The 15,852-nt window shown below is 44.7% G+C and overlaps 1 protein-coding gene across 1 annotated transcript in view; it reads right to left on the bottom strand.

Annotated features, from left to right (window-relative positions):
* The window catches only part of MTMR8 (myotubularin related protein 8), a 31,631-nt gene extending 23,788 nt beyond the window's left edge, over window positions 1–7,843 (bottom strand). The window contains exon 1 of the mRNA XM_009999676.1: window positions 7,839–7,843. Coding sequence (XP_009997978.1) covers window positions 7,839–7,843 — 5 coding nt within the window. The remainder of the gene's footprint in view (window positions 1–7,838) is intronic.
* Window positions 7,844–15,852: the final 8,009 nt, after the last annotated feature.

Below are 15,852 nucleotides of genomic sequence, written 5' to 3'. Positions count from 1 at the left end.
AGCCCCCCCGGGCTGCTCTCAGGGCAGCAACGCGCTGCGCTCCTGCAATGCGCTGGTGCGAGTGCCTGTTGCAGGTCCCAGCCAGAAGGGCACTCTGGGCTCCCTGAGGGGCCGATTACAATGCAATTTACACGAGAGGTAACGCGGGGAGGAGGGGGAGGGCAGCAGGGATCCGCTGGCGCTCCTTCAGCTGGCAGGAAACCTGGGCCCTCGCCGTGGCACAGATCCCACCCACTGCAGTCCTTGCCCCTGTCGGAGGCTGCTCTCAGGATGAAGCAACACGACGAGCTCCTGCAGCTCACACCAACCCCCCCTGCTCACCTGCAGGTAGGGCGAGACAGGCAGGTGGTGGGATTGCACCTGCACGTGCTGCAATTAGCGGGGGCAGCACTCCTTAATGAGGGCCTTGCATTGCTGCTGCACATCAATCTGAAGTCTCTTTTTTTTTCCCCCTGTTATCTTCTCCGGGGATTTGTAGAAGGCTGATGGTAGCTTGCAACACTAATCACTGGGTGGGGATCACTGAAGGGGACCCTACAGGGTGTGCAGGGGTAATAGCAACACTTCTTCCTCCCCTTCCCGAAGGAAAACACACACAGAGAAGGCAAGAAATAAAAACTGAGGGAAGAAATAAACACGTTGAGATGAGAAGTAGAAGAAAGTGGAGTAACAGAAACACTTCTCAGCCAGACACCATCACCCTCACTGCCTGCTCCTGAACTATTACTGTGCTACAGAGATCAGTTTTGAACAGGAGTCCCAAGGAATAAAAGGTGCCAGGGAGCTTTTCTCATGGTAACAGGGCAAAGCACAGAGCAGAACTGAGATGCTGAGGCTGGCTCACTGTGGAGAAACATATTAATTCAGCTTAACCTGTGAGAAATGTGAAAGCAAAGGCAATGCTAACCCACCTTTGTTACAGGTACACTGTAAAGGAGGGAGATGCTCTCCCCCCTAGACCTTGCTCTCGCTCACCTGGCACAGCAGCAGGTTTGCTGCTCCTTTTTGGATCCTTCAGATCTGTACCCACATCTTCTACCAGAAATCTGCATTTACTGAACCTGAGGAGATGAAGCAAAGGGTACAAAAGAAAGTGACTCACAGAGAACCAGGCCAACTTAGCAAATAAATTGTGAGTGTATTTGGGGAGAAGGGTGAAATAATAAAAAAGGATCTTACAACCCAGATCGATAATGAATAGGATTTTAAAAGAGGATATGTCACCTGTCCACCTTCTCATGTTCTGTGCTGCTTTCTCATTTGCAAAGATGCTATTTAGAAAAGCAGAATTGATCAGACTCTTTGCTAAGACAAGGTTGAGCTGCATTTCCTATAAGTAACCAGAGCTGTAACCAGCTGGAATGCTTTCAAAAAATCAAACTCCACTGCATTAGCTTAAAAAAAAAAATCAAACTGCAGTGCATTAGCTCCATCAGAGAATTCACTCCTTAGTAAGAAAGAACATGGCTGTTGTGGTAACCAGTGGCAGGACAGTGAAAGAAATAGCTGGATTTTCCAGGTGCCAGGAAAGTACTTTGAGAGTACCAGGTGGAGTCACCAGTAACTCCTGCTTCTGACAGAGCTGTGGTGGAGTGGAACAAGAAGGACATGTCACTGTAATGCAGCATGTTCCCTTGAAGGGCTGCAGCATCTCAGCTGAGCAAAACGCCCCCTTGAAAGCCTCTCCTTTGCAATGTCAGGTGTAAATACACCCGTACAGCTCAGAGCAGCACCACTGAGGTACTTCAGGTGGGCACTGAGCCAGGCAGACCCCCACCAAACTAGAGCAGGGGGCTCCTGCACTGGTGCACTCTGTAGGCACATCCAGAGACCAGCCCTGCACCCATCAGAAGGGTGGCTTCAGCGTGTTAAAACCTCATTTGATGGATGAAGAAAACTGACACAGAGCAGTGACTGTTTTGTACAAGGCCACCAAGACGATGTCACAGCCTTGCTGAACTCTTCAGTACAACTCACAACTTCAGACTACAGATTTTCTTCTGTCCTTTTTCGTCACATTTATTACAGAAATCCCCCTGTAACACGGGAACCTCTAATTCTTTTGATCTTGCTCCAGGCTCTCAGTGCTGACACTGATTCTGCCACTCGTATGGGGGCCACCATCAGACTTCCTCTCAGTGGTGCCTCCCCCAGGCATGGAACAAACAGGCTTTCTACTGAGAGGAGCTTTGTAAAACTATTTTCCAACCTGGAGACTGGCTTAAAGATCTTTGTTTTGCAGAGAAAGGTAAGACAAATTGTAGGTATGGTGTGTCCCACACCAAGCAATTCCTGTGGTCTCATTTGTATGAGTCACTCACCAGTTAGGAGGTGTTTAACAGGCAGCTAAGTTACCACAACATCCCCATCAACAAAACAGTGAAGTCTTGTGTAATGCAGGTGAAAATTACATTTTGTCTGGGAAACATTTGAGAAAAACAAGAAACAATTTATTGTGCCATTTTTACTGAGTGAAGGATGGGAGGGGGCATTACTGAACACCCACACTGCCAGGCTCCTGGAATATGAGTTTACAAGAGTTATAAAGAGAACAGTGCCAGGAACACAGTGAGATGGGGGGGTTAGATACAATTCAATAACCAGCTGCAGTCAGTGTGCACACAGTCCTCCCCAGATACTGGATTCTGCCATTTTGTGAGCACAATGGATGTGCATGGCCAGGCCCACAGCTGGCACACTGATGCTCAGGTCAGCTGAATGACACTAGACATTAATTTGGCTTTCAGAGTTTGTTTTTCTCACTTCAATACTACTCAAGCAATAGCTGCCTCAAGAAACAGCCTTAGGGAGCACAGGTTTTGCCTGTATTTTAGAATTTTGACTGTCACAAATAGATTCTGAAGTAGCTTCTCAGAGCAGAAAAATTTTAAAGCAGCTTAATTCAGGAAATATGAGGCTGCTGAGAAGCACAACAGCATTACTGGGTATGGGCTTCTGTAGACTTGACCCTTTACACCACAGAAGAGGCTGTGACTGCAAACAGGCACCAAACAATCTGCACGCAGGGCCCATTCCTCTCCTCTGCTGAATGCTGTACAAATGGAGCAACTCAGGTGTCCCTTGTGGTTTTAGACTCCCTGGTTGTGCTGCTTTGCTTTAGATTAATAATCTGCTCACTGTGCTGTGCTGGGGCTGTGGAACAGCATCGCCAACCTGCTTAGAGTCAGAAGGTTTTTAGTTAAAGTGTCACTTGCAGACATAGAGAATCAGTAAGGAGATGGGAGGTAAGGAAAAGCTGAATAGAGTGGGGTTGTTTTTTCTCCTTACAGTTGGTGTAGCTAGATGTTTTTAATGGAAATAAACCAAAAGGTAAGCACAACAGCTCTGAAATCACCTGACTCTTCTGCCCACTTCCAGCAGTTAGGAAGCTAAGGGATGAACACATGGCTTCATCTGGTTTGTTGCTCTTGGAAATGAGCTGAACACTTTCATAACCAACAGTTCATCCAGTGAAGGTTCTTTTCTTTTCTAGTGAACAGCTAGGAGCAGGTTGTGGTGTTTCTCAGGTGCACTGGGTTGTTGTTTTTTTTCAAAACTATGCTACAAGATTCTTCTTGCTTATTATTGCTCTGCAATTTGAGCTGCACTTCTTGGTTTTTAATGGTCTTATCATTAAGGGGCACTGTTTCTACCCTTGGAATAGAAACAGTCTCCCTGTACATCACAAAGCAGGCTCACATAAAATTTACTTGCTGCTTGAACTGAAAACAGATACAAATCTGACTTTTGCAGAGAACTCACTTGCATGAACATTCATGGAATGGGACTCTGAGTAAGGCCAAAGCAGATGTGTTTCCAGCTTCAAACAAATCTCTGTAGATAAGGTTCTGCAGTATCTATCTGCTTCTGTGAAGAATAAAGCCCCTCAGCCTTCAAACATCCCAGATCCTGGGCTTCCCTCAGGACACAGAACAATTCTCCCCAACCCTGCTGTCAAGTGGGAAAGTTGTTTCCTGTGATTTTTTTTTTAACAGTTTCCATTGCCCACTGGGTTCCCAGCCCTGCATGAATGAATCCATGACTGAGAGCTGGGAATGCTGCCTTCCCCTGGGCACTGCTCTGGCTTAGCTGAGGGCTGAGTTTGGCTCTGTCTTGCATGTCTGGAAACAGGTAGGGCAGAAGGAGAGACCTCCTATACAATAGAGATAAAGAGGTCACATTGAATTAGACCCAAAGCATGGCAGGTACTTACTTAGTAAGGAGCTGACAGGTGCTCTTCCTGCAATGTAAGACACCATCTAACAAAATACAAGTGATCTAGTGCATTGAGATATGAATGGCAGAGAGACTGACTGGGACAGCCACTGCAATACCAACGTCTTTCAGGGTCTTAAGTCTTTGTTCCAGCACACAAAGCTCTGACCCAGCCAAGCTTGTTAGCAGTGGCAAATTTATTCATAGCTATTTTTCTTTGATTAAATGGAGTTGTTCCTTTTTTGAGACAGGACTCAATCCATAGTGACAAAGGGTGGATTATCTGCCTCTCAACGAGCTGTTGAAACTAATGGGAGTGAATTCGGATGCGGTTTAGGAAAGATATTGAAAACATGCCAAGAGCTGTATAAAACAGGGAAGGAGAGCAGGGATGGTACTTAAATGCAGTAAGATATTAGGATGTTAGCAGCATCTAGAGAACTGAGCTGGTGTTTGGCAAATGACAGAAAGGGATATAATTCAGGACTGGAGCCAAAGACAAGCTTTACTTGGCTGCAGACACAATCTCCTCTGGGGTTTTCCCCTGCCATACTTAGAAAATTGTTTTTTCCCATTTGCAATGAAGCTCAAATTTCAGTATCTCTGCATGTACTCTGTATGCAGCAGCTTTTCAGTGAGAAAATTAGCTAGACCTTCTCCTGCTTTTATTCCAAGGTAAATAGAGGGGCTTTTGGAGATAGCTTCTTGCTACAGATCAAATTAAGGAGTGATGTCCCTGGGGCTTGCAGTGGAAAAAATACTTCAGGATTCTTCTGTGCTGTCTCTCTGACAACCCTTTTCTGTATGTTGTGCATATCTGTGGATTTGACTCTCTTGTTTAATTACAGTTCTAATCATCTTAGTCCTGCTTCATTTCCCACTGTAAATAAAAGGAATTTTAGGCTGCACTTTGCTTTTTGCTTCCAAATGGCTGCACAAATTTGCTCTTTTTACAAAAGTGACTGATTATTTTATTGTGAAATCATGTGCTCATCTAGTCAACATCACTGAGTTGAGTCATCCCATTGTCAGGGAAAGCACCCTAGGGAACAGAGATGAAAAACTGCAGGGGATTTGTCACCAGTGGTGCGTGGAGTGCTTAAAGTCACCGAGTGACAGCAAGTGACAGCAAGATGACTTGGTGCTTATACATTCAAAATATAACATCATCTGGTGGAATCTTTGGTGGTTTTATGTACAGGGACAATGGCAAACTTCAGGGGAAGGCAAACTGGATGTTTTTCCTTCTGTTCCTGTGGACAGCCAGCTCACAGAATCATAGAATCACAGAACTCCTACCTTCTTCCAGTGGGAATCTTTCCAAAGGCAGTTGCCCATGAGCTGTGTCTGCCTGTTCCAGTGTGCACTGGTTCTAAGTTGCAATGTGCTTTCTTAGGTTACATTTCCAGGGAATATCATCCCGGAACTTCTACGTCATTTCTGTTCACTCCAGACAGGGTCAAAAGTGCTTCCAGGAATAAGCTGAAAAAAATATTGGAGAATGGTGAAGGAGTAAGGAGGGATCTGGAGCACTGTGTGTGTAGTCTCTGTATCTGTGGGTGACCCTGGTGGCACTTAGTGCCTGGTCTGGATGCTGCCCCACAGCCATAATGAAGCTCATGTTATCCCAGTGGCCACAACCATCTCCACCCACTTCTTGCTCCCTAGTTTGGGTGGGTGTGACACAGACCCCTGGGCTGCCACTCCTGGCTACAGCCCTGTCATGCAAAGGGACAGGGTCACCACCCGACCTTCTGAATTCTGGCCTGTGTTTCCTGTCACTATGTCATTAATACATCCAGCCTCTGTATCAGTCATTCTGCTTGTAAAATGGAGTAATAGTGGGGAGAAAGAGCCACCAAGGTTGGAAGGCACCTGTGGAGGTCATCTAGACCAACATCTTGCTGAAGGGAAGGCTAACTTCAATTAAGGTAAGTAGAATAATTATCTATATTAAAAAGTCTGGAGAGATGCAAGAGCAAGGCAAGTTTACATAAGATGAGCCTTGCTGCTGATCCTCAGAATCCTAAAGCTGATATTCCCCTGGGTAATTCTGTTATTTCCATTAGTGTGAATAATTTCTTACTCTCCTTGTACTCTCCTATTATATTTGTATTTTCTAATATGCACATGTGTGGATTTTATCTGTTGATTGCTTTTGGCTGTAAGACCTCAAACCTGAGCAATTTAAAGATGGAGAGGAAGAACATCAGCTCTTAAAAAACCCAGTACAGCAATACATCAATGTGTTATGGTGACAGTTTAATATGCATGGTCAGGATGAAGCTGAGCTGCCACCTTTTCTGTAAGGCCATGAGCAGTGCTTCCACTGAGAGCATCAGGTTGGACAACAATGTGTTTACCAATATCTAAGATTATACTGCAATTAGGAAGTCAATAAACATAGCTGTTGTTTTGGCTGCTGATGTTCTGACAACCAGCAATTTTTCTCAGTCACTGTGTGTATCAAACTTCATCTGTCATGCTTAGGATCGCTAGCACAGCACTGGGCACCATGCCACAGGAAACACCCATGTGCTGGAAGGATGTTCCACCAGATCTCTTTTGTTTGAAGTTAGCTGGATTTTATTATGATTTTCTTTTCTTGAACCTTCTCTCCTCTGCTATGGCCAAGGAGGGATGTGCATAGAGGATCAGCTTCCTTGGCTAGACACATCTCCAGAGGTTGCTGGAGTTATTTCAAGCTAGCAAAGGTATCTGGAGTTATTTCAGTTACCTGCAAGAGGTGCCAGCCCCCAGAGAAGTGCCAGCCACACACCAACAGCTGGAGTTAGAACAGATGCCACTCTGTGGGCTCTAAAATGGATGAGATGTTCTGTTTCTTGCTCCTCTGACTTCAGGGTCATCTGAAGCAATAAAGTGAATTACTGAAGTCCACTCTGAGTTTCTGTTGTGAGTCAAAGTATCAATTGTATGTTTCAATTAATAAAACTAAAAGCCTCAAGTTCAGTTTAACCACCTGGATCAAAAGAGAAACTGGCAGAGTGGAGGTTTTATACATGTGCTGTTTGTGTCAGAAAAGCCATCAGTGCTTTTTAGTGATGTGTTCAGAAGATGCTCTGTGTCAGAGGCAGAGTGCAGCTCCCACACAGTTCTGCAAACTCATCCTGACTTGCAGCAGCCCTTCCTTCAGTCTCCAGGCTCATCAGTGCACCCCAGTCCTGATCTAACATGTCCTCAGCCCTGACTAGTAATATCCTCTTCTAGGGAGTGTGCCAATCACAATGAATCATTCCATTTGGTGACACTTCTGCATTTGGAAAAATGTCACTCAGCTGAGATTACTAAATTAATTCATATATAACATGAGCCCCACTGGAGCAGCTGAGGACGGGTTCTTTAGTCTTACAATTCCACTTGTCTCTGCTCTGTCTTCCTCGTGCTGTCCCACCAGACTGTGTATGCAGCAGAGTATTCCTGCCTAACATTGCAGCAGGTCTCATGAATTTGCCACAATACCAAAGTAGAACTCTACTGTGAAAGGCAAATCTGTAAAATAAACAGACAAATAAAATCTCATCCTAGAGTTCTATCTTCATTATGGTCAGTAAGTCCATCTGACTTGACACTTGCCCAGGTAACAGCTCCAGGGATGGACTCACCCCATGGCTATTTCTGCACGCTCAGCCCAGACACCAAGAATTAATGAAGACTTGCAGACCTCACAGGGCCCTTTGTTTCAAACCTGCAACCTCTTTATGCTCAGTGGGACTGCAGGAAATGATCGATGGCTTGACCTGAAAAGAAGGAAATTGCTCTGCTGGTTCTGCAACTGAAACTCATGCAATCCATATGCTGATATCATGCAAGGCAGACCAGGCTCCAGATCAGTGTTGCCCAGCTTTGTTCTTTCTAGATGGCTAACAGGAGAAAAAGGCAGTAAAATCTGCTGCTGCTGCTAATGGGACAGGTGAATACATATGGCAAGTGGGAAAAACAAAACAAAACAAAACCAAACAACAAGCAAGCAAACAAAACCAAACAAAAACCACAACACTCCAGGCTATTTTTATCTTCCCTGTCAAAGAAATAGTAGAATAGGCCAACCTTCAGCTGATAATTAATCAAGTTGAAAAGTTTTATTCCCGGTGAGGAACTGGCTCTTTATGTCTTCTCTTGGTTCAAACAGGAGATCTTAAAAAGGCTTTAGAAGACTCTAAATATTAAGGTTGGTTAAGAATACTGCTTTAGTGTGACTAAGAGCTACAAGCAGGTCGTGCATTCTGAAGATACCTCAGTCAGGCACTTTCCTTCTCACTGTCTTACAGCAAGATGATGTCTTACAGCTGATGGCTCCAACAGAAAATGGGGCTGTTTCTCTCCAATTTCCTCTGTGCCTGCCCTGGAGCTTTGTGGCCAGCTCTGTTGAACTCTGCCAACAAACTGTATCTCTCTTCCAAGGAAGGAGCTAAATTAAAAGCAAATTTTCTCAGCTACATGTATCCCACACTTCCATCAGGATACCTGCGAGCTGAGGGGTTCTACCGATCTTACAAGGGGCTGCAAGGCTGGAGGTTTCTCAGCCACTGGCACCCTCTGCTGGAAGAGAACACAGGGAGGATTGTACTGCTCAGACAGAAGATCAGAGTAGTATCCTTCGAGAGAAGAGATGGACCTTTTCAGGCTTCTGCCATGTTGGTGGTGGTCTGTCCATAGATGTGCCAAGCCCCTGCCTGCACCTCTCCTGTCTCCATGGTGTTGTGCTGGGGTCTGTCTTGGGAGACAAAAGGCTAAGCAATGGGGATCATAGTGACAGTGCAGTTTTGTAACATATAATCAATTCCTAGTGCATCCTAAGTGCATCCCTGCCTCAATAGATGAGCCATTGTGGATCGGAGTTAACCCTTCAGGATAGACACCTCAGATGGCTAAAAAAGAAGGGCAACAGCCCAGAATATGGGCTAAACTACAAGACCACACTTTAAATTGCTACCCCTTTTTTGCTCACTGATTATTTTGCATTATATCTGAGATCAGTGGGGAAGAAGAGAAAGACTTTGAGGAGGAAACTAAAGTAACACATGACAGAACTGCTTGATATTTTAATGTCTGGGGGATTTAGTCCCTTATCTCTGATGCCAGCTGGAAAGAATGAAAGGCTTTCCTTGGCATTAGATGAAAATTAAAACATCATTTATAAGAAGCAATGGTCAAGCTGAAAGAGATTCAGAGGTTCAACTTCAGGTTTGGCTTTAAGTATCCAAAAATACTGTAGCCTTTTTAAATGGGCTGAACCTCTTGGTAATGAAGAGGGCAGGGAGGACACTTGGTTTCTCCAGCATTTTATTTTGTTCCCTGGGCACAGAAGGATAGTGAAATGTGGTCACTTTACTTCCTTTTCTACTCAGAAATCATTCAGAGAGGCTCTCATTTTAATGGCTGTAGAGCAGAAATTCAAAATAGTAAAAATACTCAGTGAATGGAACTTTTCCAGATTTCTAGAAAGACTTGGGTTCTGTGAGGGCAACAGTTTGGTTTGCTGCTTATCTTCAAATATTGCCCCTTGCCTGAATTCCGAGTGATCAGTTTTACTGTACCTGCCAGTGCCTGGGGGTCAGGGCACTTCCCCGCTGCCTTCCCCCCAGTGCAGAACTCAGGGGTCTGTGTGCACATGGGTGGTGGCAGGACATTTTAGACCTTTGTTTGTAACTTGGAGGGAAATGGAGAGAATGGCATCAGAAAGAGATGTGAGCCCTGTTGTATCACACAGTTTTGCATCCTGCTGAGTTCCGCTTCTATCACAGCCAGTGTGGCAGAGCTGTAATGCGAAACTGAAGCAACAAACAATACTCAGCTGTACAGGGCTTGCTCACGGATTGTTCTGGGAGAAATCTGGACAAATAGCCTGGAGGTAGCAGGGTCTGCAGCCTGTGCTCACAGGCCTTATCTCTGGGGTCTTCCCTTGTTCCTCAAGGCAGAGTTTCATGGCTTGCAACTTGAGACATCCCCACCGGTTACTGCAGACTGCCCCTGTGCTGTGGCATGAGGAGTCTTGTCAGTGCAATCAGAAAAAAAAAAAAAAAAAAGGATTAAAATGAGGGACTGTGACAGGTGGTCCCCAAACCACAGCCAGTGAAGATAAAGCCGATTCCACAGTGAATGTGTGAGTGGCACATGGTCTGCCAGCAAACTCAAAGCAGCGATAAGTGACTGATGGCATATAAGGTTTCTCTCAAGTGTCAGAGCAATTGCAGAACTGCCAAGCAGATCACAACTTGTGTCTGCAGAATGTAAGAAAGTGTCAAGAGAGACAATCCCAAGAGACATCAAAGTATTTTCAAGAAAGAAGCAAGCAGTAACCAGAAAGCACTACGAAGACTTGTACCAAGAAACAGAACGAGTCTTGCAGTGGCCTCCTGGAGCTCTGCTTAACTTAATCCCCAAACAGCCTGAGTGCAGCACTGGGACTGACCAGCCCTGGTTCAGTCGTCACACATCTGAACTATCTTCTGAGAACCTTTAGGTGACACAGTGGTTTTGAAAGGGTTGTCTTTGCTGGTTTCTGTGTGTCTGTCTGCCTTTCTCTGGGACCGTACAGCTATTGAACCCCAAACCTCCATTTGCTAAATTGCCTTGCTCCTATAGAAATTTAAAAAGGAAAGTGATTTAGAAAGGTGTCTGCCTTATCCCATCTTCTTTTCTTAATATAACTGTGGAGGATATGTTCCTGCATGAAATTACCTAGTAATTTTCTTGTCTTTATTTCCAGTGTTTCAAGTGTTCTTAGGAGAAGCACTGCTAGACTTTCAACATATTGTTATGGTTATCACCTTGATAAATATAAGCCTTTTCTGTCTGCTCACCCCTCTCTTTGAGGTTTCCCTGCTGACTCCTTCTTCTATCTAGTATAAGTTTCTTTATTTTCAACATGTTAACAGCCTTTTTCCTCAACCAGTTTCCAGAATGTTCGTGACCAGTCTTCACGTTTTCTACATCTCTCAACCACTGTGATAACTTTCATTCCAATTCCCTGCCTGACATGAAGACTATTAGCAACTTAGGGCAGAAACTCTTTCTGTGTCATTTTATACAACACCTTGCACACCTTCCTTGACTGACAGTGAGGTGATACACACACACAGAAACACAAAGGAAATTGCTATTCCACAGCCTCCCAGACGCCCTGTCAAGACTTATTCCTGACCATGCTCTGACAAACCCAAATGCCTGCAAAGACCTTGAGTTGAGCTTATGAAGCATGATTCAAGCTGTCATGATACTTCTCAGTGACTTGACTTCAGCTCAGCTCTAAATGCCAAGCCTCTGATAGCAGTCTTTTATGCTTAGCTAGAAAATGCCTACTGCAGAAAAATTCAACAGAAAATAACAAGAGCCCCAGGGGTCAGATACTCCTCTGATTCAGAGCTGGAAATCCTGTGAGATTTCCAGCATTTCAGGCTTTTAATCTTTTAAACTCTGAAGCAGCTACATCTCAAAAAAAAAGAAAGGAAAACTTACAACTAACTAACTAAATTTTTTTTTTTTTTAATTCCAGACTTGTTTGAACTCTGAACACATTGTGATTTGAGTTGGCAATGAAAGTTTGGTTCAAGTCTTGCTGTCTTTGATCCTTAGGTTCCATGGCAAGGGCAGCATTGTTCAACTCAGCCTGGGCCTGATCTCTACACAGGCTCCAGCAGCTCCTGGGAAGCTGTGAGGACTCTTGAAAATCAGGAGTATTGTATATGAACAATCAAGAGCATTCAGGCTGAACAACCGTTCAAAAAGCACACCTCAGTAAATCACCATCTCAATAAGTTCTGCCATTCTCTTTTCCAGTAACCACCTGTAATTGGTTGGTTGTCTTTTTAGGTGAGGAGAGCCATTGGACCTTGCAGCCTTTTGCTGACATCAAGAGGGGGGTCATTCCAGAGGGAAGAGCCCAGCAGGGAACACAGGCACAACTGATTTCCCCCCTCTAAAGGATTGTGGTAGAAAAGTGCAGAAATAAGTCTGGCTCTTCAGGAAGGAGAAAACAGACACACAGACGGAAGAAGGAGGAAAATCACCAGGAGTAAAGGGGCTCTCAAAGTCTAACTCAAAGAAAATTCAACACTTGGATTTTTACTGAAGTCTGTTGGAAAGTGCTCGTTCAGTAAAAAAAATAATGCCCCAAACGAAGACTAGTGGTGTTAAATCCACTGACATGAGCCCACTCTGTTCTATTCTCCTTCTGCAGCAGGATGAACAGTATTAACTGGCAACACAACTCCTGGTTGTGTTTTTCAAGAAGTGGCAACATAGAAAATGAGAATGTGAAATACAGCCTCTGTTTAGATATTTGTGACTAGGCAAGTCATTGCACATGGATCAGAGACAGGTGTTCTCCTTCGCATGCATTTCTGAAAGCAGAATGCTAATGTGTTTATTATCTTTTTTTTTTCCTTTCTTTTTTTAGCTTGTGGAAGCTTTGTGAACAGTTCTCAAATTGAAACTCAGTTACATTTGCAAGTCACTTTAAAAAGGAAAGAGCTAACATATCTAACAAGGAGAAGAATGACAAAAAGAAGTGAATGGGAGAGCTCTCCAGCCTTAAGAGCTGCCGACTCCAGCCAACCCCTCCACAGACCTGCTCTGGCATCCCTCTTCCCTGCAGTCATGTTGCTCAAGCCAGCAGGACACTGCTCACACGAGCACCCAGCACTCAAGCCAACCAACAGGCAGGAACATATATATATATATTTCTATAGAAAACATGTGGAGACTGTGTCCATTTTTAAACTAACAAGCTGACAGGTCTGCTACTTCTCTTCTGCAGAGGCAGGGTGCATTTTCACCGACACTAACACTGTTGACTCTCTAGTCTGTTCTCACCCTTGCCCAGGCCAGAGCACTGAAAAGAGCAGATGAAGTCATGCCAGCCTGCTTAGAGAGCTGTGTTCTCAGAACCACCAGGACCCCTGGGTGCCACATCACAAAGCAAACCTGCCAGCTCCGTGCAGACTGACCCGAGAGCAGAGGGAAGCAGCACACACACAACCAGGAGAGGAGTGATTAGCTCCTCACAGGATCTGACCAGGGAACTGCAGGCTCCTGCTAGCAGAGGGATTACTTCTTCCGTTGTTGCTTGTTCTGGACTGAACGTTCACCTGGCATTAAGAAATGGCAAGAATCTACCTGAAATCTGGTGGCAGAGTTCAACCTTTAACATGATAGAAGACTGTAAAACCCTGACACTGAACACTGGTACTGCAGGGAAGGCAAAGCAGCTGCAAAGCAGGAAGTTTCCAGTCTGTGCCTTCTTCTTAGTATGACAGGAATTTTTAATCATCTTGCTGTCTACATAAAATTCACGAGGGGGAATGTACATTTCCTTAAATAAGAGAAACAACCCTCACATGGGGGGGTGGGGAAAGAGGGCTGTTTCCATGGTAACTTGTAAATTCAAAGCTCAAGGTGTTTTGGCTGCAGGGATACTCAGAAAAGGTAACAAGATTGTTGGTAATAATAAGAAAGCATCATCACTATTCTTCCATGCTAAAAAGGTATGATAAGTCTCACCCTGGCAGGTGAAAGTCTAAGAAAGCTGAAAGTGGCTGAACATAAGGAAATAGAATAGAAATTTATTAATTATTTACTCCTGTAGTTCACAACCAGCATCCCAATATAGTCTTGGAGCCCTTTCTATTTTGTCAAAATTCCAAGTGGGTCACAAGTTTTCTAAGCATTTTCAATTTTTATACCAAATCACATTAATCTAATAAAGACAAGAGATTTTGCATCAGGAAACAAATGCTCCCTGGAACACACAGCAACACCCAAAACAGGAACACTGTGTTCAGCTTCCAGGAGTTTATCCCTGCCCAGTGAGGTAGTGTCATCCTGTGCAGGAAGAAATAATAGAAAAAATAATAATCACAACAAAATGTTGTTAAAGAGAAGTGAATATGCAGAGAGAGGAAACCCTGCCAGGACAGCCAGCACTCCAAGAGTTAATGCAATGAACAACTTCAGGAATTCTTTAGCATTTGAATACCTAACTTAGCAGGTATCTTTATACTCTTTAGACATGGAAGATGGGAGGAAACAATTGCATCTCATCTTCACTAAGGTACAGATTTATTAGGATGAACTCTGAGTCTAGCCTGTCTCAGGCTGCTACTTCCCATAACAACTAATAATAAAAGTATTTGGTCTGACCTAATAGTGCTGAGGTTGAATGTGTGCATAAACTAAGGCAAATACAGCTTTGAGCTTAGAAGTCTTTCTTCAGTGCTTTCAGAGTCCAAAATAGCACAGCAATCACCTCTGGCTGTCTTTCTAAGGGTGCTGGAGCTGCTCAGAATTTCTAGACTCTGCCCATGGATTTATAGAATTATGTCCTACATGGTCAGCCAACCTCACACTTGCAGAGCTGAAATGCAGCAGGGCAAAATGCCTGAGCAGCATTTGGAAAGGTCTCCAGTTCTAAACAGAGATTTTATTTGGCATTTCTCAATCCAAGGATCTCTGTAACCTTGTTTGCCAAAAAGCCAGTTAAAATATGATGCATGGGAGGTGACTGACTGGCAAAGGTGATGAGAGATGATGTGTTTGGCAGACTGAAATACAACTCAACTGAACCTATGAAATAGTTAATATAGCATAAACGTGCAAGGTGATTTCTAATAATCAACTTAAAATTGGTCTGCAAATGTTTCTAAAAGACAGCTCATTGGACAGCTTATTTCACAATCAATGGCAACACTCCTCAAAATAGTGTGGGTCCCAGTACATTCAGGAATACATTTTGGGGTTTACAAGCAAGCTGCAACTCATGCTCCACATCACCAGATTTTGGCTAAAAGATGTTGCCCAAACTCCCTGCTTGACAAAGTGCTCCAGTTTGCACCAGTTTTCTTCCTCACTGCAGTTCAGCACAGGCTGACCGTGCTTCAGACACAGATCCTGTCAACAGAGCAAGTAGTCAGGCTTGGGAGGGCACTGGGAGAGACCACAAACAGTCTGGATTTATTTTTAGTTCAAAGATGAAGAGGTCACCACCACTCCTGTGCTGCCACGGGGTCTCTGTAAATCCGTAGGATTTTCTTGTGTAGATGAATCTTCTACAGATCTTAAAATAGGCATTTTGTCCCCTGAAACAGGCTTTTTCATTTGCGGATTGCAGCGTGCGGAGGGAAGGCAAAGAAGGCCCTTTAAAATTTTCAGCCTCCAGGTTTTCAATCACGAGGACAGAAATTAGACCAAGTACTGCCAAGCCCCTGAAGGGATGAAGCTTCGGTACCAGAAGAGCCCCGGGCTTTCTGCATCCCGATCTCCTTAGCCTGGCTAAGCAGGAGCTGAGATGTGTCACCCCCAGCACGACCCAGCGGCTGCTCCCTGCAGGGATGGAGGAGAGAAATGAGGAAGGTGGAGCTGGAGTAGCAGCAAATGGGTGTTAGTGGGTGCTTCTTTGTTGCTGTAAAGAGAGGGGATTAGGGGCAGGTCACAGGGCAGGAGATAAAACCTCCTGCAGCAGGAGCTCCCCGGTGCCTCGGTGGGCAGCGCTGGGAGCAACTGGCTCTGCTGCTGCCCGGGGGTGCGCCTTGCCCGTTAAACAAAAAGGGGAACACGACAAAAAAAAGAGGTTAGCGTGGCCAAGTGGCTCGAGCTGTGAACCACCCTGCCTGACCCAGC

Source organism: Chaetura pelagica, unplaced genomic scaffold (assembly GCF_000747805.2).
Source record: "Chaetura pelagica isolate M959 unplaced genomic scaffold, ChaPel_1.0 scaffold456, whole genome shotgun sequence".
NCBI lineage: Eukaryota > Metazoa > Chordata > Aves > Apodiformes > Apodidae > Chaetura > Chaetura pelagica.
Note: the sequence above shows the minus strand (reverse complement) of the source record. Positions and strands in the feature narration are given on the sequence as shown.